We start from the raw sequence: 25,395 nt of genomic DNA, 5'->3' as shown, positions 1-25,395 counted from the left end.
TCTTTGATAAGGCCCCCAAAGTCACCGAACTGAGCCATAATGGTCTTTTCAACAAATGGGGCTGGGAGAGTTGGATATCCATATCCAAAAGAATGAAAGAGGACCCCTACCTCACCCCCTACACAAAAATTAACTCAAAATGGACCAAAGATCTCAATATAAAAGAAAGTACCATAAAACTCCTAGAAGATAATGTAGGAAAACATCTTCAAGACCTTGTATTAGGAGGCCACTTCCTAGACTTTACACCCAAAGCACAAGCAACAAAAGAGAAAATAGATAAATGGGAACTCCTCAAGCTTAGAAGTTTCTGCACCTCAAAGGAATTTCTCAAAAAGGTAAAGAGGCAGCCAACTCAATGGGAAAAAATTTTTGGAAACCATGTATCTGACAAAAGACTGATATCTTGCATATACAAAGAAATCCTACAACTCAATGACAATAGTACAGACAGCCCAATTATAAAATGGGCAAAAGATATGAAAAGACAGTTCTCTGAAGAGGAAATACAAATGACCAAGAAACACATGAAAAAATGTTCAGCTTCACTAGCTATTAGAGAGATGCAAATTAAGACCACAATGAGATACCATCTGACACCGGTTAGAATGGCTGCCATTAAACAAACAGGAAACTACAAATGCTGGAGGGGATGTGGAGAAATTGGAACTCTTATTCATTGTTGGTGGGACTGTATAATGGTTCAGCCACTCTGGAAGTCAGTCTGGCAGTTCCTTAGAAAACTAGATATAGAGCTACCATTCGATCCAGCGATTGCACTCCTCGGTATATACCCGGAAGATCGGAAAGCAGTGACACGAACAGATATCTGCACGCCAATGTTCATAGCAGCATTATTCACAATTGCCAAGAGATGGAAACAACCCAAATGTCCTTCAACAGATGAGTGGATAAATAAAATGTGGTATATACACACGATGGAATACTACGCGGCAGTAAGAAGGAACGATCTGGTGAAACATATGACAACATGGATGAACCTTGAAGACATAATGCTGAGCGAAATAAGCCAGGCACAAAAAGAGAAATATTATATGCTACCACTAATGTGAACTTTGAAAAATGTAAAACAAATGGTTTATAATGTAGAATGTAGGGGAACTAGCAGTAGAGAGCAATTAAGGAAGGGGGAACAATAATCCAGGAAGAACAGATAAGCTATTTAACGTTCTGGGGATGCCCAGAAATGACTATGGTCTGTTAATTTCTGATGGTTGTAGTAGGAACAAGTTCACTGAAATGTTGCTATATTATGTAACTTTCTTGGGGTAAAGTAGGAACATGTTGGAAGTTAAGCAGTTATCTTAGGTTAGTTGTCTTTTTCTTACTCCCCTGCTATGGTCTCTTTGAAATGCTCTTTTATTGTATGTTTGTTTTCTTTTTAACTTTTTTTTCATACAGGTGATTTGAAAAAAGAAGGGAAAGTTAAAAAAAAAAAAAAAAAAAAAAGAAAAAAGACAAAGAAGGGGAAAAAAAAAAAAAAAAAGATGTAGTGCCCCCTTGAGGAGCCTGTGGAGAATGCAGGGGTATTCGCCTACCCCACCTCCATGGTTGCTAACATGACCACAGACATAGGGGACTGGTGGTTTGATGGGTTGAGCCCTCTACCATAAGTTTTACCCTTGGGAAGACGGTTGCTGCAAAGGAGAGGCTAGGCCTCCCTGTATTTGTGCCTAAGAGTCTCCTCCTGAATGCCTCTTTGTTGCTCAGATGTGGCCCTCTCTCTCTGGCTAAGCCAACTTGAAAGGTGAAATCACTGCCCTCCCCCCTACGTGGGATCAGACACCCAGGGAAGTGAATCTCCCTGGCAACGTGGAATATGACTCCCAGGGAGGAATGTAGACCTGGCACCGTGGGACGGAGAACATCTTCTTGACCAAAAGGGGGATGTGAAAGGAAATGAAATAAGCTTCAGAGGCAGAGAGATTCCAAAAGGAGCCGAGAGGTCACTCTGGTGGGCACTCTTATGCACACTTTAGACAACCCTTTTTAGGTTCTAAAGAATTGGGGTAGCTGGTGGTGGATACCTGAAACTATCAAACTACAACCCAGAACCCATGAATCTCAAAGACAGTTGTATAAAAATGTAGCTTATGAGGGGTGACAATGGGATTGGGAAAGCCATAAGGACCAAACACCACTTTGTCTAGTTTATGGATGGATGTGTAGAAAAGTAGGGGAAGGAAACAAACAGACAAAGGTACCCAGTGTTCTTTTTTACTTCAATTGCTCTTTTTCACTCTAATTATTATTCTTGTTATTTTTGTGTGTGTGCTAATGAAGGTGTCAGGGATTGATTTAGGTGATGAATGTACAACTATGTAATGGTACTGTAAACAATCGAAAGTACAATTTGTTTTGTATGACTGCGTGGTATGTGAATATATCTCAATAAAATGATGATTTAAAAAAAAAAAAAAAAAATTGCAAAAAAAAAAAAATATAAGACTCATTGGTGTTCCAGAAGGAGAAGAAAAGGGTAAAGGTCTAGGAAGAGTATTCAAAGAAATTGTTGGGGAAAACTTCCCAAATCTTCTAAACAACATAAATACACAAATCATAAATGCCCAGCGAACTCCAAATAGAATAAATCCAAATAAACCCACTCCAAGACATATTCTGATTACACTGTCAAATATGGAAGAGAAGGAGCAAGTTCTGAAAGCAGCAAGAGAAAAGCAATTCACCACATACAAAGGAAACAGCATAAGACTAAGTAGTGACTACTCAGCAGCCACCATGGAGGTGAGGTCAGTAGCACGATATATTTAAAATTCTGAGTGAGAAAAATTTCCAACCAAGAATACTTTATCCATCAAAGCTCTCCTTCAAATTTGAAGGAGAGCTTAAATTTTTCACAGACAAACAAATGCTGAGAGAATTTGCTAACAAGAGACCTGCCCTGCTGGAGATGCTAAAGGGAGCCCTACAGACAGAGAAACAAAGAAAGGAGAGAGAGACGTGGAGAAAGGTTCAGTACTAAAGACATTCAGTATGGGTACATTAAAGGATATTAATAGAGAGAGGGAAAATATATATATGACAAACATAAACCAAAGGATAAAATGGCTGATTCAAGAAATGCCTTCACGGTTATAACATTGAATGTAAATATATTAAACTCACCAATTAGAAGGTATAGATTTGCAGAATGGATCAAAAAAAATGAACCATCAATATGCTGCATACAAGAGACTCATCTTAGACACAGGGACACAAAGAAATTGAAAGTGAAAGGATGGAAAAAAATATTTCATGCCAGCTACAGCCAAAAGAAAGCAGGTATAGCAATATTAATCTCAGATAAAATAGACTTTAAATGCAGGGATGTTTTGAGAGACAAAGAAGGTCACTACATACTAATAAAAGGGGCAATTCAACAAGAAGAAATGCACCCAATCAAGGTGCCACAAAATACATGAGAGAAACACTGGCAAAACTAAAGGAAGCAATTGATGTTTCCACAATAATTGTGGGAGACTTCTACACATCGCTCTCTCCTATAGACAGCTCAACCAGACATAAGACCAATAAGGAAACTGAAAACATAAACAATCTGATAAATGAATTGGATTTAACAGACATATATAGAACATTACATCCCAAATCACCAGGATACACATACTTCTCTAGTGCTCACAGGACTTTCTCCAGAATAGATCATATGCTGGGACATAAAACAAGCCTCAATAAATTTAAAAAGATTGAAATTATTCAAAGCACATTCTCTGACCACAGTGGAATACAATTAGAAGTCAATAACCCTAAGAGACTTAGAAAATTCACAAATACCTGGAGGTTAAACAGCACACTCCTAAACAATCAGTGGGTTAAAGAAGAAATAGCAAGAGAAATTGCTAAATATATAGAGAAGAATGAAAATGAGAACACAACATACCAAAACCTATGGGATGCAGCAAAAGTGGTACTGAGGGGGAAATTTATAGCACTAAATGCATATATTAAAAAGGAAGAAAGAGCCAAAATCAAAGAACTAATGGATCAACTGAAAAAGCTAGAAAATGAACAGCAAACCAATCCTAAACCAAGTAGAAGAAAAGAAATAACAAGGATTAAAGCCGAAATAAATGACATAGAGAACAAATAAACAAGACAGGATAAATAACACCAAAAGTTGGTTCTTTGAGAAGATCAACAAGATTGACAAGCCCCTAGCTAGACTGACAAAATCAAAAAGAGAGAAGACCCATATACACAAAATAATGAATTAGAAAGGAAACATTACTGCAGATCCCAAGGAAATTAAAAAAATTATAAGAGGGTACTATGAATAACTGCCTGGCAACAAACTGGATAATGTAGAGGAAATGGACAATTTTCTGGAAACATATGAACAACCTGGACTCACCAGAGAAGAAACAGAAGACCTCAACCAACCAATCACAATCAAAGAGATCCAATCAGTCATCAAAAAGCTTCCCACAAATAAATGCCCAGGACCAGATGGCTTCACAGGAGAATTCTACCAAACTTTCCAGAAAGAACTGACACCAATCTTACTTAAACTCTTTCAAAACATTGAAGAAAATGGAACACTACATTTTATGGAGCTAACATCAATCTAATACCAAAACCAGGCAAAGACGCTACAAAAAAGGAAAACTACCGGCCAATCTCCCTAATGAATATAGATGCAAAAATCCTCAACAAAATACTTGCAAATAAAATCCAAAGACACATTAAAAAAATCATACACCATGACCAAGTGGGGTTCATTCCAGGCATGCGAGGATGGTTCAACATAAAATCAATGTATTACAAAACATTAGCAATCCGAAAGGGAAAAATCAAATGATCATCTCAATAGATGCTGAAAAAGCATTCGACAAAATCCAACATCCATTTTTTATAAAAACACTTCAAAAGGTAGGAATTGAAGGAAACTTCCTCAATATGATAAAGAGCATATATGAAAAACCCACAGCCAGCATAGTACTCAATGGTGAGAGACTGAAAGCCTTCCCCCTAAGATCAGGAACAAGACAAGGATGCCTGCTATCACCATTGTTATTCAACATTGTGCTAGAAGTGCTAGCCAGGGCAATCAGGCGAGACAAAGAAATAAAAGGCATCCAAATTGGAAAGGAAGAAGTAAAACTGTCATTGTTTGCAGATGGTATGATCTTACATCTGGAAAACCCTGAGAAATCGACGATACAGCTACTAGAGCTAATAAACAAATTTAGCAAAGTAGAAGGATACAAGATTAATGCACACAGGTCAGTAATGTTTCTATATGCTAGAAATGAACAAACTGAAGAGACACTCAAGAAAAAGATACCATTTTCGATAGCAACTAAAAAAATCAAGTACCTAGGAATAAGCTTAACCAAAGATGTAAAAGACCTATACAAAGAAAACTACATAACTCTACTAAAAGAAATAGAGGGGACCTTAAAAGATGGAAAAATATTCCATGTTCATGGATAGGAAGGCTAAATGTCATTAAGATGTCAATTCTACCCAAACTCATCTATAGATTCAATGCAATCCCAATCAAAATTCCATCAACCTACTTTGCAGACTTGGAAAAGGTAGTTATCAAATTTATTTGGAAAGGGAAGATGCCTCAAATTGCTAAAGACACTCTAAAAAAAAAAAATGAACTGGGAGGACTTACACACTCCGATTTTGAAGCTTATTATAAAGCCACAGTTGTCAAAACAGCATGGTACTGGCACAAAGATAGACATATAGATCAATGGAATCAAATTGAGAATTCGGAGATAGACCCCCAGATCTATGGCCGACTGATCTTTGATAAGGCCCCCAAAGTCACTGAACTGGGTCATAAAGGTCTTTTCAACAAATGGGGCTGGGAGAGTTGGATATCCATATCCAAAAGAATGAAAGAGGACCCCTACCTCACACCCTACACAAAAATTAACTCAAAATGGACCAAAGATCTCAATATAAAAGAAAGCACCATAAAACTCCTAGAAGATAATGTAGGAAAACATCTTCAAGACCTTGTGTTACGTGGCCACTTCCTAGACTTTACACCCAAAGCACAAGCAACAAAAGAAAACATAGATAAATGGGAACTCCTCAAGCTTAGAAGTTTCTGTACCTCAAAGGAATTTCTCTAAAAGGTAAAGAGGCAGCCAACTCAATGGGAAAAAATTTTTGGAGACCATGTATCTGACAAAAGACTGATATCTCGTATATATAAAGAAATGACGATAGTACAGACAGGCCAATTATAAAATGGGCAAAAGATATGAAAAGACAGTTCTCTGAAGAGGAAATACAAATGGCCAAGAGACACATGAAAAAATGTTCAGCTTCACTAGCTATTAGAGAAATGCAAATTAAGACCACAATGAGATACCATCTCACACCTATTAGAATGGCTGCCATTAAACAAACAGGAAACTACAAATGCTGGAGGGGATGTGGAGAAATTGGAACTCTTATTCATTGTTGGTGGGACTGTATAATGGTTCAGCCACTCTGGAAGTCAGTCTGGCAGTTCCTTAGAAAACTAGATATAGAGATACCCTTCGATCCAGCGATTGCACTTCTTGGTATATACCCGGAAGATCGGAGAGCAGTGACACGAGCAGATATCTGCACGCCAATGTTCATAGCAGCATTATTCACAATTGCCAAGAGATGGAAACAATCCAAATGTCCTTCAACAGATGAGTGGATAAATAAAATGTGGTATATACACATGATGGAATACTACATGGCAGTAAGAAGGAACGATGTTGTGAAACATATGACAACATGGATGAACCTTGAAGACATAATGCTGAGCGAAATAAGCCAGGCACAAAAAGAGAAATATTATATGCTACCACTAATATGAACTTTGAAAAATGTAAAACGAATGGTTTATAATGTAGAATGTAGGGGAACTAGCGATAGAGAGCAATTAAGAAGGGGGGAACAATAATCCAAGAAGAACAGATAAGCTATCATGGGTAAATTTAATGTTCTGGGAATGTCCAGGAATGACTATGGTCTGTTAATTTCTGATGGATATAGTAGGACCAAGTTCACAGAAATGTTGCTGTATTAGGTTACTTTCTTGGGGTAGAGTAAGAAAATGTTGGAAGTAAAGTAGTTATCTTAGGTTAGTTGTCTTTTTCTTACTCCCTTGTTATGGTCTTTTTGAAATGTTCTTTTATTGTATGGTTTTTTTTTAAATTTTTTTATTTTTCATACAGTTGATTTAGGAAAAAAAAAAAGTTAAAAAAAAAAAAAAAAAACGAAAAAAATATGCAGAGCCCCCTTGAGGAGCTGGTGGAGAATGCAGGGGTATAGGCCTGCCCTACTTCGATGGTTGCTAACAAGCCCACAGACATAGGGGACTGGTGGTTTGATGGATTGAGCCCTCTACCACAGAACTTGCCCTTGGGAAGACTGTTGCTGCAAAGGAGAGGCTAGGCCTCCCTATAATTGTGCCTAAGAGCCTCCTCCCGAATGCCTCTTTGTTGCTCAGATGTGGCCCTCTCTCTCTAGCTAAGCCAACTTGAAAGGTGAAATCACTGCCCTCCCAGGTACGTGGGATCAGACACGCAGGGGAGTGAATCTCCCTGGCAATGTGGAATATGACTCCCAGGGAGGAATGTAGACCCAGCATCGTGGGATGGAGAACATCTTGACCAAAAGGGGGATGTGAAAGGAAATGAAATAAGCTTCAGTGGCAGAGAGATTCCAAAAGGAGCCGAGAGGTCACTCTGGTGGGCACTCTCACGCACAATATAGACAACCCTTTTTAGCGTCTAATGAATTGGGGTAGCTGGTGGTGGATACCTGAAACTATCAAACTACAACCCAGAACCCATGAATCTCGAAGACAATTGTATAAAAATGTGGCTTATGAGGCGGGACAGTGGGATTGGGGGGGGGGGGGCGCATAGGGATCACACTCCCGTTTGTCTAGTTTGTGGATGGATGAGTGGAAAGGTGGGGGAAGGAAACAAACAAACAAACAAACAGACAAGGGCGCCCAGTGTTCTTTTTTACTTTAGTTGCTCCTTTTCACTTTAATTATTATTCTGGTTATTTTTGTGTGTGTGGTAATGAGGGTGTCAGGGATTGATTTTGGTAATGAATGTACAACTATGTAATGGTACTGTGAACAATCAAATGTATGATTTGTTTTGTATGACTGCATGGTATGTGAACATATCTCAATAAAATGAATAAAAACAAAACAAAACAAAACAAATTTCCTATGATTCATGTTAGTAACTTGATACAGAAAAGTAAAGAATCCCTGCCATAAGGTGGTGGTGATTTTTTTTTTCCTTCAAGGAGGAACCAATTAGGCACATGCTTAGCATAATTCCTATGTAGCAAGACTCCCTTGGTTGCTGAAATTTATCAGAGAATTTGGCTCATTGTGAAGTCCACTATGTGGTCTTGAATTTATGACACTTTTAATCTGAATTATCTGAGCTGCTACTATTAACCATTAATGTTTTTGAGCCCATATTTGGAAGATAATCAATGTTTGATAACCTACCTCTTCAGTGTATCCCATTGCACATTCTATCCCCAGGTAATGTTTTGTTTTGTTTTTTTAAAACAACTTGTAGTGAAACTGTTGTTGCTTCTTTGTGTAGTAGCTCTGTGGTCCTCTCAATCTTCTCAACCCCTTAATATCTGGAAAGTAAATGAACTGGAATCTTATTTTCAGCCATTACATTACAATTCTGCTTTTTTTTTTTTTTTTTTTTTTTTTTTTGGTCCTTTTCTTCCACAGCAAACCATTTTTCCTTACGAAAAAAAAGGCATAAAGTGCAAGTATAATTAACCACACAAAAGCAAATGTTTTCCAGATACCCTTTTGCAAATAGTCCAGCCTTTATTCAGCCACAATTTATTTACCGAAGTGCTGCATTTGTGGGGTGCATGTATGTATAATTTGGCTTTTCAGAACATAAAAAGCATTTCAGAACAGTTTTTAGCCCTTTGCTGCTGGGCAATTGGGATTTCCTGGCTAGAAATACATCAGGAAATCCTGACTGCTCCTACCATGGAATAAAGGAATAAAGGTCAATCATAGCATTTATCCTCCTCCTTATCCTGGTTCCCTAGAGAAGCACCCACTCTTGGCTTGATGGATTGCTGCCTGGAGACAGTAAAAACTCATGACCCACACTTACAAAGTTGGCAAGCCAGGACCTCAGCATTGGAGAACGGGAAGGGTGAGAGAACTCCAACTCCACGCACACACTGTCCTTTGTTTTTCAGAGATAGATCTTTTAAACTCATGTTCAAAGTAACTTGCTCTGCTTCTTCATTCTAAAAGGCAAATGACTTCATAAGTACTTATGTTTGGCCATCTGAATGAAAACTTCTATCCCTACAAGCTAATGAAAAGCTTTGTTCTGTGCTCCTAAAAAATTTATGAAGTGCTAAAAGCATTCTTCTTGACAAAAAAGGAAATTCCCCTATATTTCCAGCTTTCATTTCTTTAGAATTTCTTCATAATATCTGCAGTTCTAAAGGGATCAAATATTAGATCCAGTATTTCATAATCTTAGTCAACCCCTTCATCTCCATATATACATGTGCAGAATATGGGCATATGTTTGTACACAAGTAGTTATATCTGTGTTCTCAGATATGAACAAGAACTTGAACTTCCTGAGCAAACACACCAACCACAGATTGCTCTCATCAGTGCCATGATACACCTGTCAAGGATTTATTTTCCTCATGACAGTGCCTCTTTGAATGTGGCCTCAGCTGTGGTACCAGTGTTCATATTAATCTCATCTGTGGGGGTCAGGTATACAGTGGCTAACTCTGACCCACTCATGAGAAGCAGACAAATGGGAACTGGGAGAACTGTGTAAGGGTGAATGTGGGTCATCTGGCAGTGAGACAGCTGGAATCATAGGGATGACACTCCCTCCCAGAGGGGTGATGTAGATAAATATAGGTAAGGGGTTTCAGACCTCAGAGGAGCATCCCACATGATATCCATACAGAATTGTCATATAGTTTGACTGGCAGTTAGAACAATTTGTTTCAGCTTATAGAAGGCCATGGGGTAGCAGCCCAAATAAACAAAGAAACATGAGATAACAAAGGGTAAATGGTTTGGAGTGGAAACTTTAAGGGGAATGACTTTCTGACTCTTCTGCCCTATTACCTACACTTACTCCCACACTGGCATCCTCTGGAATTAACACTACTGGAAGTCTGAACTCCTGGGGTAAGTAGGGTGTGGCTATCTAAACTGACTTTAAAAGGCTAACATCACCAAAGAAAAACCTTTCAGGTGAACTCCAGCATTTTCAAATACAATTTTTTGTTTTAGGTTTGTCGATGTTTTTCTTAATCACTATGATCTGGAAACATCAGAGAGGTTGTGTTTTCCTGAGGGTATTTTCTGCCACTGAGAAGATTCCTTGCATTGGTACAACATGCAGCTCACTGTCCACCATTCAGTGACTGCCTCTTATCAGTTGTTGAGTTACCTATAATGCTAAAGTAACATTTGGGTTATCTATGGTTTTCACATACTGGGCTATGCCCTTAGTATTAGTCCAACAGCATATTTTGTGATAAGCCAGTAACTTGGTTCTTGGTTGTCTAACCACATACATAAACACCATCACTGTTAACCACTAGATTCTAAACATACTTTCAATTTAGCTGTTAAATATATGCAAATTTCTGAGCATCCCAATTTACCTCAAATCCTTCGGCAGCAACCTTAATTCTTAAATCAGTAATTTTAAGGAATTGTGACTTTCCAAAGCACCTAGATTGTCTCTAGGTTATAATCAAATGTTCCTGTATTCTCAAGCAGTTATTTCACCTTCCCGTCTATAGGAAGATGTATAACTTACAGAAACAGGTTTGTTCTTGTATTTTTAAGTGCAGCTCAACAGAGTACAATATTAAAGTTATAAAAATGCAAATTTAAGTTCATCAGATACAGCACTTCCTTTAATGATTTTATATTAAATCCATAAACTAATCAGTACAGGACATTGTGGATTAAATGTTTACAGAATAAGACAGCATCTGAGACAAAAGGCTCACTGACAGTTCTATGGCACTTAGTTGTGAAGGCAGGAGCTTCTGCTCTATAGTCCAGTACACTCTGTTTCCTAACCTGTGCCCTATGTAGAGAACAATGACTAATAATCTATTTCATAAATGCAGAAACTCTGAACAGTCAACCAGCATAAACAGTCTAGAGCAGTGAACTAGCAAAAGGCACCAGATTTAGTCAGACTTGGCTCCATATCCCCGCAACGCCACTTTACCAGCTACTAAGGATGGGCAAGTTACTTAACCTCACTAAACTTCAGTCTTTTTATCAGTAAAAAGGGGATGATATTTGCAACTGTCCTGTAAGTTTGAAATTACTTCAAAATAAAAAGTTTAAGAAAAAAAAAAGTGGGTGAATGATACAATTTACTTCTCAGGGTTACTGTGGTAACAGTCATCATCTCCTGTCTAGGGTCAAGTGCTCAGAAGAATGCTCGCAAATAAAGGGTGAATTAGAAAGTAAATTATTAATACAGCAATCAATTCTAGAGAAGTGTTCAGCAAAAATACATTAACTCAATCAGAATCACTGAGACCGAGTTGGAAGGGATCTGAGATTTTTTTTACAAAAGAAATTAGTAAATAACTTGTAGTCGGCAGAGAAAAAGGGAGTATACCCCAAATTTTCAGAATAGAACTCTTTCCACTGCCTTCTTAGACTTGAGAATTCCACCTTCTCCTAAATTATTTTATAGCTTTACAGTGACAAATTTCCATCATTAAAAAAAAAAAGAGTAACTTCTCAGCTTTAGTGTTACAAAATGAGGTACAAAAGATGTGACAGAACTATGCAAGGATGGATTTCAGAGCTTGTCCATCAGCCAATACTAAGTCCAATCAACAGATAACATCAGAAAATGCAGCAGAAAACAAATGTATGAGTATTCTGAAAAGAGATATGCCCCAGGGGCCAAACACAGGCAAACTTAAATGTGCTGTCAGTAAGGCCTCATTTCTTCTTCTAATAGGGTAGCACAGGAAATCAGAACAACAAATTTTATCAGAATTTCAGTCTAGCAGTAGACAATGTCAACTTAGGTAAACTTAGTTGCTTATTTAATGTTTATCTGGCAAAAAATGACTCTTTGAATAAAAAGCCTATTGGTGGACAAAATGTGAAAATATGAAGTGGACAACATCAAGTCAGGTAGAAGTATAACTGCCTGAGCCCAGAAAGCTCCTCCACAGATATATCAGACAGGTCCTGGTTATGTACTACAGGTATCTGCCACTCCTTAAGCAAGAATCCAGACGTGTAGTATGTGTCTCCGTTTTACTGAGGACCCAAATCTGGATAGTCTAGGTAAGAGTAAAGATCTTAAAAAATTTTGAAAACCTAGAACTACTTCCAGTAAGATAAATTTTAGTAAATATAAGTAATGGAGCTTAAAAAATCAACTTCTAGGGAGATGTGGCCAAAAAGGCATATGTAGAAAAGACAAGCTTTGTCAAATCCAAGTTCAGTTTGAGTTGATAGTACAATGTCCACTAAAAATGCCTTTATTAGTGGCTAGAATAAGGGAAGCGTTGGTACCACTCTGGAACATTTGTATTCAGGCCTGAACACATTGATTTAAGAAAATCAAATTGGCACATATGAAGAGAGATTAGGATGGTGAAGTGTATAGAAATTGACACGAGCAAAGTTGGACTGGAAAAGATGTGAGGAAACATGAGAGCTGTCTTTAAACACTTGAACAGCTGCCCTTTGATAGAACTACTGAACAATTCTTTCTAACTATAGAAGGTAGAGGTTGCATTAATGGGTAGAAATAAGGAGACAGATTTCAGTCTAACAAGTAAAAACCTCTTAATACCTAAAGATTAAGTAAGTTAGAAAAGGCTCCCTGGAATGGCAGTAAATTCCTATTTCGTCACAAGTAAACATTCAGGAAGACTGATTATCTGTTTGTGGCCTGGGAATGAGCGGGAGGTTAGGAAGCAATAGAGTAGAAATAAGATGAGATGATTTCTAAGGTTCATTCAGTCTAAGCATGTATGAGCCAGGTAGAAAACTGCTTTGTTTAAATAATAGAAGAGCTAAAAACTTGGTGTGGTTAGTAATTACTGAAATATACTATGTAAAATTCAGTTTAATAGGTCTGATATGCAATCAGTCATTTCAAAGCCAAGGCACAGCTTTAACCTTCCCTCCAATGGGGGGGCCACAAGCAGGGATGAAATCAGTATTTGTGCACATGTCCTTCACTACTAGAGAAGTTACTCATGGGCATTGATTGTATCCTATTCGTTTTCTTTGAGTATCTAACACAGCATGATACTGTCATCAGAGGTTAAATGGAATCAAAATTAAATAAGCAACAATTTCCATAACAATGAGTGGTTTCGGTATTGTTTTATTTTTTTTCCCAACACATCTTAAAAATTACACATGGGTATTTGCTTATGGAACAGTACAGTCTAAGAAAACCAATAAAAGAAGAATCTGAACATACACTGAAAGCACAGTATATAGACTATGCGTTGAGCCCTTGTAGAAAACAGTATGGCTCAGTATGAATTGACAAAGCTATGCTGGAATCTCCCAAGAATTTTCCTTCCCACTACACATCCACTTTTAGACTATAAATGTAAAGAGAAGAATTGTTTGAATGCATTAGTTACAGCAATATAATGACTTACATACAAGTGCTTACCCACATGTAGTTCCCAAAAGATTACTACAGTACTGGTAGGAATATGTACTGCCTTAGAGGAAGACTCAGGATAAGTTATTATTCAAGTCAAGTAGTATCAGAGCCAAAGTATTTCAAAGGCTTAGCAGAAAGGACAAAAATTAAGAAAATTAACCTATACTTATTTCTCATAGGATTTTTCACTGCCGAGGAACAGAAATATTTATAATTCTGAAGGCACCATCACACAAAAAAGGACTGGCACACAACCAAAGAAACAGAAACCCCTCACAGGCTCTGCTACTCAGGGGGCTTTGTGAGCAAACTTCCACAAGCATGTAGCAATTGTCTCAGGGACTGGGTGAGTAGGCCCCATTCACCAGGCCATCTTAGGGCTACTACGTTTGGACAGTAGGAATGAAAATGTAGGAATGGAAAGTACATATAAATCCCATTAACCGATTAGATGTGTGTGAAAGTATAGGTCCACCATACAATTAGTATGCTAGATCCAAATCAACACTGTGGGAAGGAGGACCCATGTTTCTACATAAAACTACTTAATGCCGGACATGATCCTGAAGAGAATAAACTCAGACCTCTAAGCAACCTCTGTCTTTGAAGACCTATCTTCTCCCACTCATTTTAAATAATGACTGTTTCATGGAAAAAAAAAAAAATTCCTAAGAAGGCACTGTGAGCTTTTGGGGATATTCTTCAAGTAGCTCAAAAAGTAATTACATATAGAAACTTTATACCAGTACAAGCATTTCACGCCCCTTTTGGATACATGAACAAGATTACTTTAAGGATTAAACAACATATTTTATAGGGTGCTCATGTTCTTCATGAAAACAAAAACAAAAACACTACCAACAATAAGATGCCTTAAAAATATGTATACATATTGCTTAGAAATACACACTAAAATAGATTGTTTTCCCTTTCTCTCTCAGATTTGGAAGTTCAGAGTCTCTGAAAAATGTTTTGAATGATAATGTATTATTTTTCTTCCTTTTGGAAAAAAGATATAAAACAATCTCCTTTGGGAGTCAAAAAAGAAATCTTTAATTTGAACCAAAATTACTTAACTCTGTGATGGGTCTTTGGCTTGAGTGTTCTTTATATCAGTGGTCCTTCCTCATGTTTGTTAAGGAATTAATTGTTGTGGTTAGTAGAGCATAATAATGCCCAATCTTTGTGGATCCTCCAAGGTTCAAAAGGGAATACTTTAGGTTCACAGGAGACTACACACCTCCTAGGAATATAACATCGATTTTAAAAATAGTGATTGATAAAACCTACTAAAATTAATATTCTTAGCTATGAATCCAAAGGGATTTAATTATATTTAGGTTGCACTATGTGATTAATGCTATGTCAATGAAATTATAAAAATTAATTTTCCACTTTCAAATCAGTGGAAATATGGACGATGAAAAACAAGTTGAAAGAAAAACCCATATACAAACAGAATAAAGTTTCACACTCCCTTTGAAGCAGAAAAAATCTTAGACCCAAGTCCTTTTTATTAATAATATAAATTTCTATAATCTCTTAACATCACAAGTAGTTTTTACAGTTGAATTTCACACTAAAGACAAATACCGTTTGGCTTAGGAAGCAGAAATCTGAGTAACTTAAACTTACATCCTACATATGAGACACTGTATTTTCAACAGAAAACCTGTTACACATTCTGGATTCCAGATCAAAATATAAGTTGTTTCTTTTTCAGGAAATTGAAATTAATTAGAATTAAATGAATATATTGACCTGTGATGTGGTTCATTTAGGAACACGGCACCTTCAGCAAAGCCAAGCTTCCATAACCCATAAAGCTAAAGGCAACACATGCTAGATTCTTCAATCTCAAACCAGCTCTTGCGATTTCTGGCTTTTCTCCCCACTACAAACTACATCCTAATTAAAATCAACATTGTGAAAGATTAAATGGTAAACAAAAAGCTATTAAAGTTGTCTTTAACTTCTGTCTCAATGTTTCTTAAAATGTAAATATGCTTTTCACAGCCTTCCATTTTGGCTACCTCAAGCACAAGCAGCACATGCATTCTGTGAAGCAATCCGTAGTAAATAACTGTTTGGGTTCTACATTCATACAGAATAGTAGCTCAATAAAAGCCAGCCCCATTTGAACAGCCTGGGTAAGAGATTTCAGCTTGAGACCACAGAGCTTCTCTGATTAAGCATCTATGGTTAGGGAGTTGTAGCTATAAAAGAATATAACAAAGGAAAATCTCTAGGGCCAACAAGCAGAAATACATTTTCAAAAATGCAAGCTAGGACTTAGTAGTTACCAACAGAATATATTTTTTTAAAGTTTCTTTGCAGCCATCTGTATCTGATACAGTATACATACCAATGGAAGTGAATCCTTCATTGTCCTTTTGTTTTCCAAAATACAGCAATACAGCCATACACATTAGAAGGCTACCAGCTTTTAAGTTATGGACTATGGTATGTAAGCACTGTTTAGGCCAAATTCTCCAGAAGAGGAAACAATTTAATCTTTCTTTGTGGTAAAATGAAGGGCAAAATTATCATTGGCTTCCGCAATCCTTTCTAAACTAAAAACATCCAAGTTACTTCATATAAGACTAAATTTTCTTATGTACTGTAAATTGCACCAAACATTAAGGCAACGGTTTCTCTAGGGGTCAAGAAGTCTTGTTCATTCTGAGTCTTTACTATTCAATTCCATTCCTCACTATCAGGAAGTTCCCATTCTCACTGAAACTCCAACCAAATGTGACACTGTAAAATTTAAGTAAAATATTGAAATACAAGTCAAGTCAGTGTTACACAGTGCTGAAAACCAAACAGGCTATGGACTTTTAATATTTAATACAAACTAATTCAAAAAGAAGCCTTAAATAATGTTCTCCTGGCTTTAATTTTTACGAAGCCATTTTCAGATATTTAAGAGTTAAGAGGCAAAGTTTAAGTTCTTCTGTGCATATTCATGAACTCAGTCCTCCACACACTAAATATTTACTGAGGCACCTTTAAAAAGAAAGAGTGTGAAAGTGGGGTAAAGGTTTTCTGATTTACTAAATCAGAGTGAAACAGTACTAATGAATGTTCGTGTGTTTCAAAATGATCCTTATAGAAATGATTCAACTACAAAATGTAGTCACAATTATAAAAGAAGGTTGGGGAGTCCTGCATACATGGAAAAAGAAAAACAAAGACATAGATCACTTGCTTCCATAGAGTTCATGTAGAATAGTAAACCCAACAATTTCATGTGTTACATTTATAGTTTCCTAATATCAAATACAGATTTCTGAAGCTGTCAAAATCTGAACTCCCTGGGAAAGAATGTTATAACAATCACATGCAAGGGAATGGATCTGCTTATGAATCTGTATGTTTTATTTAAAAAATTATTCAGAAACATGTATACACTTCCAGTGAGATATTAGTACCTTACTTAGTTTTACATTTTGATCATCAATTAGAGAAATTACCTTCATGAATAGATGCATTCTATAAAGCTGAGCTTTTTATAATTCCAGAGGCAATTTTCTCATTAAGTGTCCATCTATTTCAAAAATTAAGAGCTTTAAAGCAAAGACCTGCTGGAAATTTTATAATTAAAAATAAATCACCAATGAAGAAAGAGGCAGCTTCTAATAAATAAATATTTAGTTTTTGTTCTTAAACTCATATTTAATTTCATTTTGTTTACAGATTAAGCTTATTAGTTTGAGGCCAATTTTAATAGGTAAAAATTATTTATCATTTTGAAGTCTTAAAAATACTGTTTGTCAATTTTAAATTTTCACTTTTCTGGTTAAGGCTACTTCAGATATAAAAGGTATCAAACTGCCCAAAAATACTTTGGAGCTGTTGCTACACAGACAGACAGTGTGTCCTTGTAAAGGAGTGTCTGCATTTTGACTTGCATTATCTGATCAAATATTAATTTAAAAAATTATCAAAAGTTAGGTATTGCATTAAGAAAAGAACCCATCTCAAAATGTGAATCATGAACCTTGACAGTGATTCAAAGTAATCATTTCACTTATCTAAATATCCAGAGTTGAATGTAAAAACTGTTTGCTAATGTGATTAATATTCTCCCTATTTATTTAAGAAATATGATATTTCAAACTTTTGATTATGGTCTATGCATTAATCTATCACATATTTTAAAATTTAGGTTAAACCAGTAATTCAGAAAAGGCATTAAACCATTATTAAAAACTAAATTGAAAGTTTAGTTTCAGAATGAAAATTTAGCATGCCATTTGGATTTTTTTTTTTAAATAAGACTTTTGCCATTGATACTGTTGAGGCTTTCAAATTCAATAGCTGAATTATGACTGCATTTGTTTAGCCTGACAACTCTTTCAACTGGAGATATTAAACGTAATGAGTCTTTTCTGCTGCTCCTGTTGTAGCTTTTTCTTCTGCATCTCAGCAACATGAAAGTGAAGCCAAAAACATCAGGATTCTAAGATGAATAAAGGCATTCATTTCACGGTAAACCTGTTCTTCACGTACAATGAATGGTAAGTCAGCTCTTCTTAAAAAACATTAGGAATGAACTAGATTTAACAACAGTTTACCTCAGTGATACAAATACAGTAGAAACAGAAACATGGAGAACAAAAACATATCCTCTAAAAGTATAATTTGTATACAGACGATTTAAGGTATTATTTCAGTATACTAATTACAAAGTAAAATGCAGGCCAAGCACCTTACAGAACTGAAAACGTCCTAAATAATAGGTGGCCTATATTTTTTTTCAAGAACATCCTCCCTTAATGGTCTACCGCCTATCATACTATAATGTACTCTTAAAAAAAAAAACGTACATGTATATGACTCTTCAGTGGAATCTTTCCCTGGAGATCTGCTTCCCAGAAACGTTCTTTTATAAAGGGTATAGGTAAGCAACAAATGACACCAAAATCTGCCTTTGTTCTCCAAAAGGAAGTTTCAATACATAATAGCTGGCAGCATCTTCCCCCTAAATAACAACTGGCAGCCGTGTGGGGCCTTGACTAAAACTTGCAATGACAACCAATTGGCTGTAAACTGATGCACCTACAATTAGAGATTTAGAAATACCTTCCGTCAATCCATAGCTGTAGAAACAAAAAACAAACTACAGAATGAAAACAAACTTGTTTTAAACCAACAAACAAATGTAGCCAAAATACAGTCCATGATATATTTGATTACTGGTATAACCACAGCTGAAGACTTAAAAAAAAAGTGACATTTTTATAACTATAGTAATGAATTTATAAAAGATTTCTGTTTCCAAAGATGTTATTGGGGTCCACATATTCCTTGACAGACTTCAGCATCCCAAAGCCGACATCAGAGATACTTTCCTTTAGCCACTGCTTCCGTAACTTGCCCACTGGAAAAACAAAATAAAAAATGCTTCAATATACACTACGATGCTGGGAACCAATCAATCTTGTGACCACGAACATGAACAAACACTGTGTGATAAATGCTTTTATTCAAAAATGAGAAATGTTTTGCTTTATTTGATTTATTGAGCCCACCAGACTATCAAGCTCATTAAGCCCAATGTATTCCCAGGGGAAGCCTGTGCTCCAGTGTCTTTTTCTCTGTAAACTATGAAATAGAGATGAAGGAAGCTTAGACTGAGATTATGGTCCATTTTACAAATAACAAAATGAAAAAAAAACATGCATTTCAAAAGAACCAACCCTGTCTTAACTACTGAAACATGACAAAGTTTCTGAGAAAATGAAGGTAACTAAAGAAAAATATCATATGCAGATGAATGTGCTGGGTATACAACAGTGAAAATGACAATGTATTTGAAAGAGTACAGAAGCATAAAAAAAAAAAAGACGAAAGTCTATCCCTTAACAGACTTGAGAAAAAAAAAATCTAGTTATGAAGCTTTCCATTTATATTTTCTTTTCAAATTATTTAAAACTAAATTTGCATATTCCCAAATACCGGTTACTGTCTTCCTACCGTTTTTCTAGATTTAGAGATTATTTTTTTTTAAGGCACTAAATAAATCAATACCTAACCCATATTAAACTTAATCTTCTGTTTTTATATACTGTATAGTGCTCTGTTCTTTTTCCTTAAGTCTTGCTAATTTATTCTGAGAATAATGAAGTACCATAATGGTTAGTAGCATAAATTATATATTAAAATACACTCAGTTAAAAAACCCAACCTTTTCAAAATAGAACTTTTGTAAGAAAGGATATGGACTTAATCTGTAAAATAATTCTGAAATGTCAATTTTCTTTGACATTTAAAAAAAAGCAATAACTGATTTATCTTAAGTGAAACAGATAAATCTTTTAATTTATGGTTAGGATTATTTGTGGTTAGCACTTCTCAAACACATTCTCGTAATAATTAAATTCAAATGGTCATTTTCCACAAATGTTCATTAATGATCCAAAGTCGTCAACAGTGATTTAACTGGCAGATCAAAATGGGAAATCTTCCTTCATTAAAGTACTCAGCCTGTCATTCTAAAATGCACTCCCATTTATCAGGCTGTAGTGGTATACCGTAGCAGTTGCCTTTTGGAAAGAAACCTTAAATACCATTTTAAGCTCAATTCAAACCATCTTTTGTGCCCCGTTCTTCAGAAAACCATCAAATTGTCATCAAAATTATACTCTCAGAAAGTAAAATATTTCTGGTTGGCTCCTATATATAAAGAAGCATTGCTGGTGTTAGGATGGGGAGCGGGGGAAATAAGGTACAACAGTGAAAAAAATCTTAAAATTCAAAAAGAAAAGTTTTTGAATTTTAAGTTTTAAGGGTAGTCTAAGACCAGAAGCCAAACATGCAGTCCTACTCATACAATCTCCACTACCAAAAAGATGTTCCACCAAGTCCACCTACTATCCCCCTAAAGGACAAGCCACCACAATTCTTTGGCCTCAGTTTTCTTATCTGCATAGGGATTAAAATCTATGAGTTCTAAATTCTCTTCAACTCAAATATTCTATGATTTTATGCACTTAAACAAGTTACAAATCAGTTACTTTCAAATTTGCTCCAAGGGATTAAAAACGACTATTCTGCCACATCTCTAGATGTGGCATTACTATAAACTATCCACACTGAGGCAGTTCAAGAGAGAGCAGTGAAGAGCAGTCAGTCCCAGTCTCCACTGTTATCTGTAATATAATTTCACTGAATGTGTGTCCTGTGGTTATGGATGTAATTGTCCTGAAAAGTCTGCAAACAACTGCTCCAACAAGATGGAGCACATTAGAACCTCAGCAGGATGCCCAACAGCTAGCTTGTCTGCCTGGTTTTACACCTCTAGTAATAATGCAATTCCACAAAGAACTGAACTATCATCTGAGAACCCACCCAACAGCCATTGCATATTTAATGAAGTTGCTCACAAAGTGCTGGAAAACAGAAGGTGCTTGGAGTGCATCATTAGTTCTGTCAGAAGGATAATTTACACATCTATCTTGTCAAATTTTCTATGGTTTATACTTTTACAATAATCCATCTAACATACATTTGATTAGTGAACTAGAAAGTTAAAAAAAAAAAAAAAAAGGCATTACAGCCAGCATGGCTGCGGTTGCTCATAAACATGTTTGATGAAAGAGTTTAACTTCTCGGTGACAGAGGTCTTGTGAGCTACTTCTGCCACTGAAAAAAGAATCTGAACTAGGGTCATGGCTTATACAATTAAAGGGACTAGGAATCTTTGGTTTTGCCGAACAATTCAAATCTACATGGTAGGACATGTGTACAAACAGAAATTAGAAAAACAACAAAAAAACACCAAAGGCCCTAATTCCAGAGAGAGATCAATGCTTCAAAGTAGAAGACTTTTATTACAAAGCTAGTGTCATTAAATAATATTAATAACAATAATGATATTACTCTGTAAATACTTACTGTGCACTAAGCATTCAGAAAATAGCTTATACTGACTTGTACACATGTAACCCACGTATACAGAACTACATAGTAGTTGCTCGAACATTTTCAGAGCATAATTCCAGAAATGGAAGAAAAGATACTCATCTTTTATATATATAATGCTATTCTGGGGGAAGGAATGGATGAAAAACCAATGTGTCTAAAAACAGCAAATAACAGGCAGCCTAAGACTTTTCAACATGCCTTATGTGATAATTATCCACTGAAGAGGCACATATACATTCATACCACATGAAGCTTATTTCTTGTTCTATGCCTGGATCATCCAACATAGGTGTCTTTGTCAACTGACCCAATTACATTTCTTTGACTTCTGATTCTCCAGAAGTATAAACCTAGCCTGAAAGTGAACACTAGCAATTACAAAAAGCGAAGTCTACCACCTTTGTAAACAAGATAGTGACCCTGTATTCCACAATTCATTACTATGCTAAATATAATACCCCAAGTACTTAAACCAGGTATTTAGGGGTTTTAAATGTATTTTAAGACATAAAACACTTAAATATTAAATATTACAGAAAACAAATGAAGAAAAATGTTTCACCTCTATACATTAGATACAATAAGATTTTTGTGGTCCTCCACAATATACAGCAACTTTTTAAAAACTTACTTTTGAAATAGAGAAAATGGAAGCTTTGGGGGATAGTTGTTGAAATCTTGGGCTCAAAAGTACCCTTTGGATGCTAACAGCTCCAAGAAATAATGCATTTCATGTTTTGATCAACAGCACAAAAGAATGAACAGACATATACCTGGAGGAGGTTGTGTTGGGGAAATACGGATATGGTGGCTAGTCTAGTCACCAAACAGTATTTGGAACTACTCTCTGGTTTAAGAGAATGAAGATTTAGCAGAAACTACCAAATAGTTCCATCTTTAAAGGGATAAAATCAGGAGTCTACCAAGTACAGAGTTCTCATTAGATAAAATTTTTCTATCTATCTGTGAGTTTGATTATAAAGTAATAAAGATTTATTATATACTTATTAAAAAACAAATGATGAGATGGGCCATAAACGTAGATTACTAAAGCTAACACATAGAAACAGAAGTTAGCCAAAGCAGAAAGCACCTAATCATTTTAACAATTTTATTTTGAAAGTTCTAGTTAAAGCACTATTCTTTAGCACTATTTTATAGGCTAGATTTTAAAAAGAAAACCTAGACTTAGTTGCTTATCGGAATGAACTGAGGAGCTTCAAACTTCTATTTCAATATTTAATTAATCCACCAAACTATTAGTTATTACGGAACTAGCAGAGGAGAGACACCCAGCTTCTTGACAAAAGAGGTTCTGGCACTCTGGAACTTATTAGATATTAACGAGAACAGAGAACAATGGGCAATTTCCATTTTTTGAGGTACATGGTGATGTTTCTTCATGGGGGGTTAATCTGAAAAGTGAGTTAAGCTGTCCTTTTGTTTAGGTTATAAAGCATGCTGTTTATTTGCTTGGTTTTGGTGGAGGTACATGCTGAATGTCAGCCAACAGATCTCTGAGAGATGCTAACATTCAGCCTCTAAGGAGTATGAGGTAAGAATCAGACTATTCAAGATTCTGGAAAAGGTAAGCTAATGCTTAACGGATACTAAAAGTCATGTTTGATTTCTTTATCAAATCATCTGACTTATTGTTTATGAATAAAACCTGTGATAAAATAACAAATTCATGGATTCTACGGACTTCAACAAAGCAATTAAGATTTGATATCATTCTAAGATTTTTCTCTTTTTGTGAATATTTAAAATGTCAGTTTTTGTATGCAAGGATTTCACCTGCACAGTTTATATAATAGCTTTAAATGCTTATAAATCCTTGAATAGGCCCTCTGAAGATTATGAAATAGAAAAAAAAAAAAAAAGATTTAATCTGCCTAAGGAAACACAATCAAGTCGTTCCCAAACAACGCTAACAGAGAAGAAAGAAGAAACTGAAGGAAAAAAGTTAATTTAAAGGACAAAGCAAATTTTATGCTACTTTATTGAATTTAATAAAAAAATGTTTGAAAGGCTATATCCATCTGATGGCTACCAAAAGACCAAAAAAGGCACCATAGGTTTCTTAAATCTTTTTTTTTTTTAAATTAAAGTTTTTATTTTGAAATGATTATAGATTCAGATGCAGTTATAAGAAATAATACAGGAAGATTCTATGTGCCCTTTACCCAGTTTCCCCTGATGGTAATGTCTTGCAAAACTACAGGACAGTATCATGACCAGGATGTTGACACTGAAACAGTCAAGATACAGAACAGTTTCATCACAAAGATCTTTTTTATAGCCAACCCACTACTCCTCAACCCTGTCCCTGACTCCTGGATATCACTCTTCTGTTCTCTATTTTTATGATTTTGGCCTTTCAAAATGTTATGTAAATAGAATCATACAGTATGTACCCTTTTGGGATTGACTTTTTCAGTCAGTATAATTCCCTTGAGATTCATTCAAGTTGCTGCATGTTTTATAGTTCTTTTCTGTTATTTAAGGGTAGTATTCTACCGTATTGATGTGCTACAGTTTAACCATTCATTTTTTAAAGGCTATCTGGGCCATTTCCAATACTGGCCGTTTACAAATAAAGCTGCTATGAACATTTGTGTACAGGTTTTCATGTGAATGAGTTTTCATTTCTCTGAGATAAGTGCCCAAGTGTGTGATTGCTGGGTTGTATGACAATTGCATGATTAATTTTATAAAAAAACTGCCAAATTGTTTCCTGGAATGTCTGTACCACTTTACATTCCCACCAGCACTGCATGTGATCCACTTTCTCTTCATCCTTGCCAGCATTTGGTGTTGTCACTATTTTTTGTGTTAGCCATCTGCTACGTGTATAGTGATATTTCATTATGGTTTTAATTTGCATTTCCTTAATTTTTTGCATGCTTATTTGCCATTTATATAATACCATTTGGTGAAATATCTTTTCAAGTCTTTTGCCCATTTTCTAATTGAATTGTTTGTTTTTTCACTACTGAATTTTGAGAATTCTTTCTGTAGTCTAGATACAAGTCTTTTGTTAGGTATGTGTTTTACAAACATTTTCTCCCAGTCTGTAGCTTATATTTTCATCCTCTCAACAGAACCTTTTACAGAGCCAAAGTTTTCAATTTTGATGAGATCCAGTTTGTCAATTTTTCCTTCGACGAACTTTGGTGTCCAGTCTCAGAACACTTTGCCTAGTCCTGGATTCTGAAGATTTTCTATTTTTTTTCCCTAAAAGTTTTATTGTTTTACTCTAAGTCCATTATCCTATTGTAGTTAATTTTTGTATAAGATGTATAATTCAGGCCAAGGTTCTTTTTTTTTTTTTTCTGCCTATGATGTCCAATTGCTCCAGCATTATTTGTTGAAAAGGCTATTCTTTCTCCATTGAATTTGTACCTCAGTTAAAAATCAGTTGGACATAATTGGGTGAGTCTCTATTTCTGGGCTCTCTATTCTGTTCCATTGATCTATTTGACTATCCTTCTACCAATAACACAATGTCTTGATAACTGTGGCCATACCGTAAGTCTTTATATCAGAAGGGGTGATTCCTCCCACTTGACACTTTATTCTTCTCTTTCAAGATTGCTTTAGTATTCTAGGGCCTGTGCCTTTCCATATAATTTTCCCCCCTGCCCCTTCCCTCCTCCATATAAATTTTAAAATAAGCTTGTATATGTCTACAAAAAACCTTATCTGGATTTTGATGGGAATTCATTAAACCTATAGATTT

General features: G+C 35.7%; 1 protein-coding gene across 3 annotated transcripts in view; it reads right to left on the bottom strand.

The window, feature by feature from the left end:
* Positions 1 to 13,411: 13,411 nt before the first annotated feature.
* Positions 13,412 to 25,395, bottom strand: part of AGPS (alkylglycerone phosphate synthase) — a 175,847-nt gene continuing 163,863 nt past the window's right edge. For all 3 annotated transcript variants that reach the window (XM_037848960.1, XM_037848959.1, XM_037848958.1), the window contains one exon: positions 13,412 to 19,107. In XM_037848960.1, coding sequence (XP_037704888.1) covers positions 19,065 to 19,107 — 43 coding nt within the window. In that variant the 3' untranslated portion in view covers positions 13,412 to 19,064. The remainder of the gene's footprint in view (positions 19,108 to 25,395) is intronic.

This window comes from Choloepus didactylus, chromosome 9 (genome assembly GCF_015220235.1).
Source record: "Choloepus didactylus isolate mChoDid1 chromosome 9, mChoDid1.pri, whole genome shotgun sequence".
Classification (NCBI taxonomy): domain Eukaryota; kingdom Metazoa; phylum Chordata; class Mammalia; order Pilosa; family Megalonychidae; genus Choloepus; species Choloepus didactylus.
This window is presented reverse-complemented; position numbering and strand designations above follow the sequence as displayed.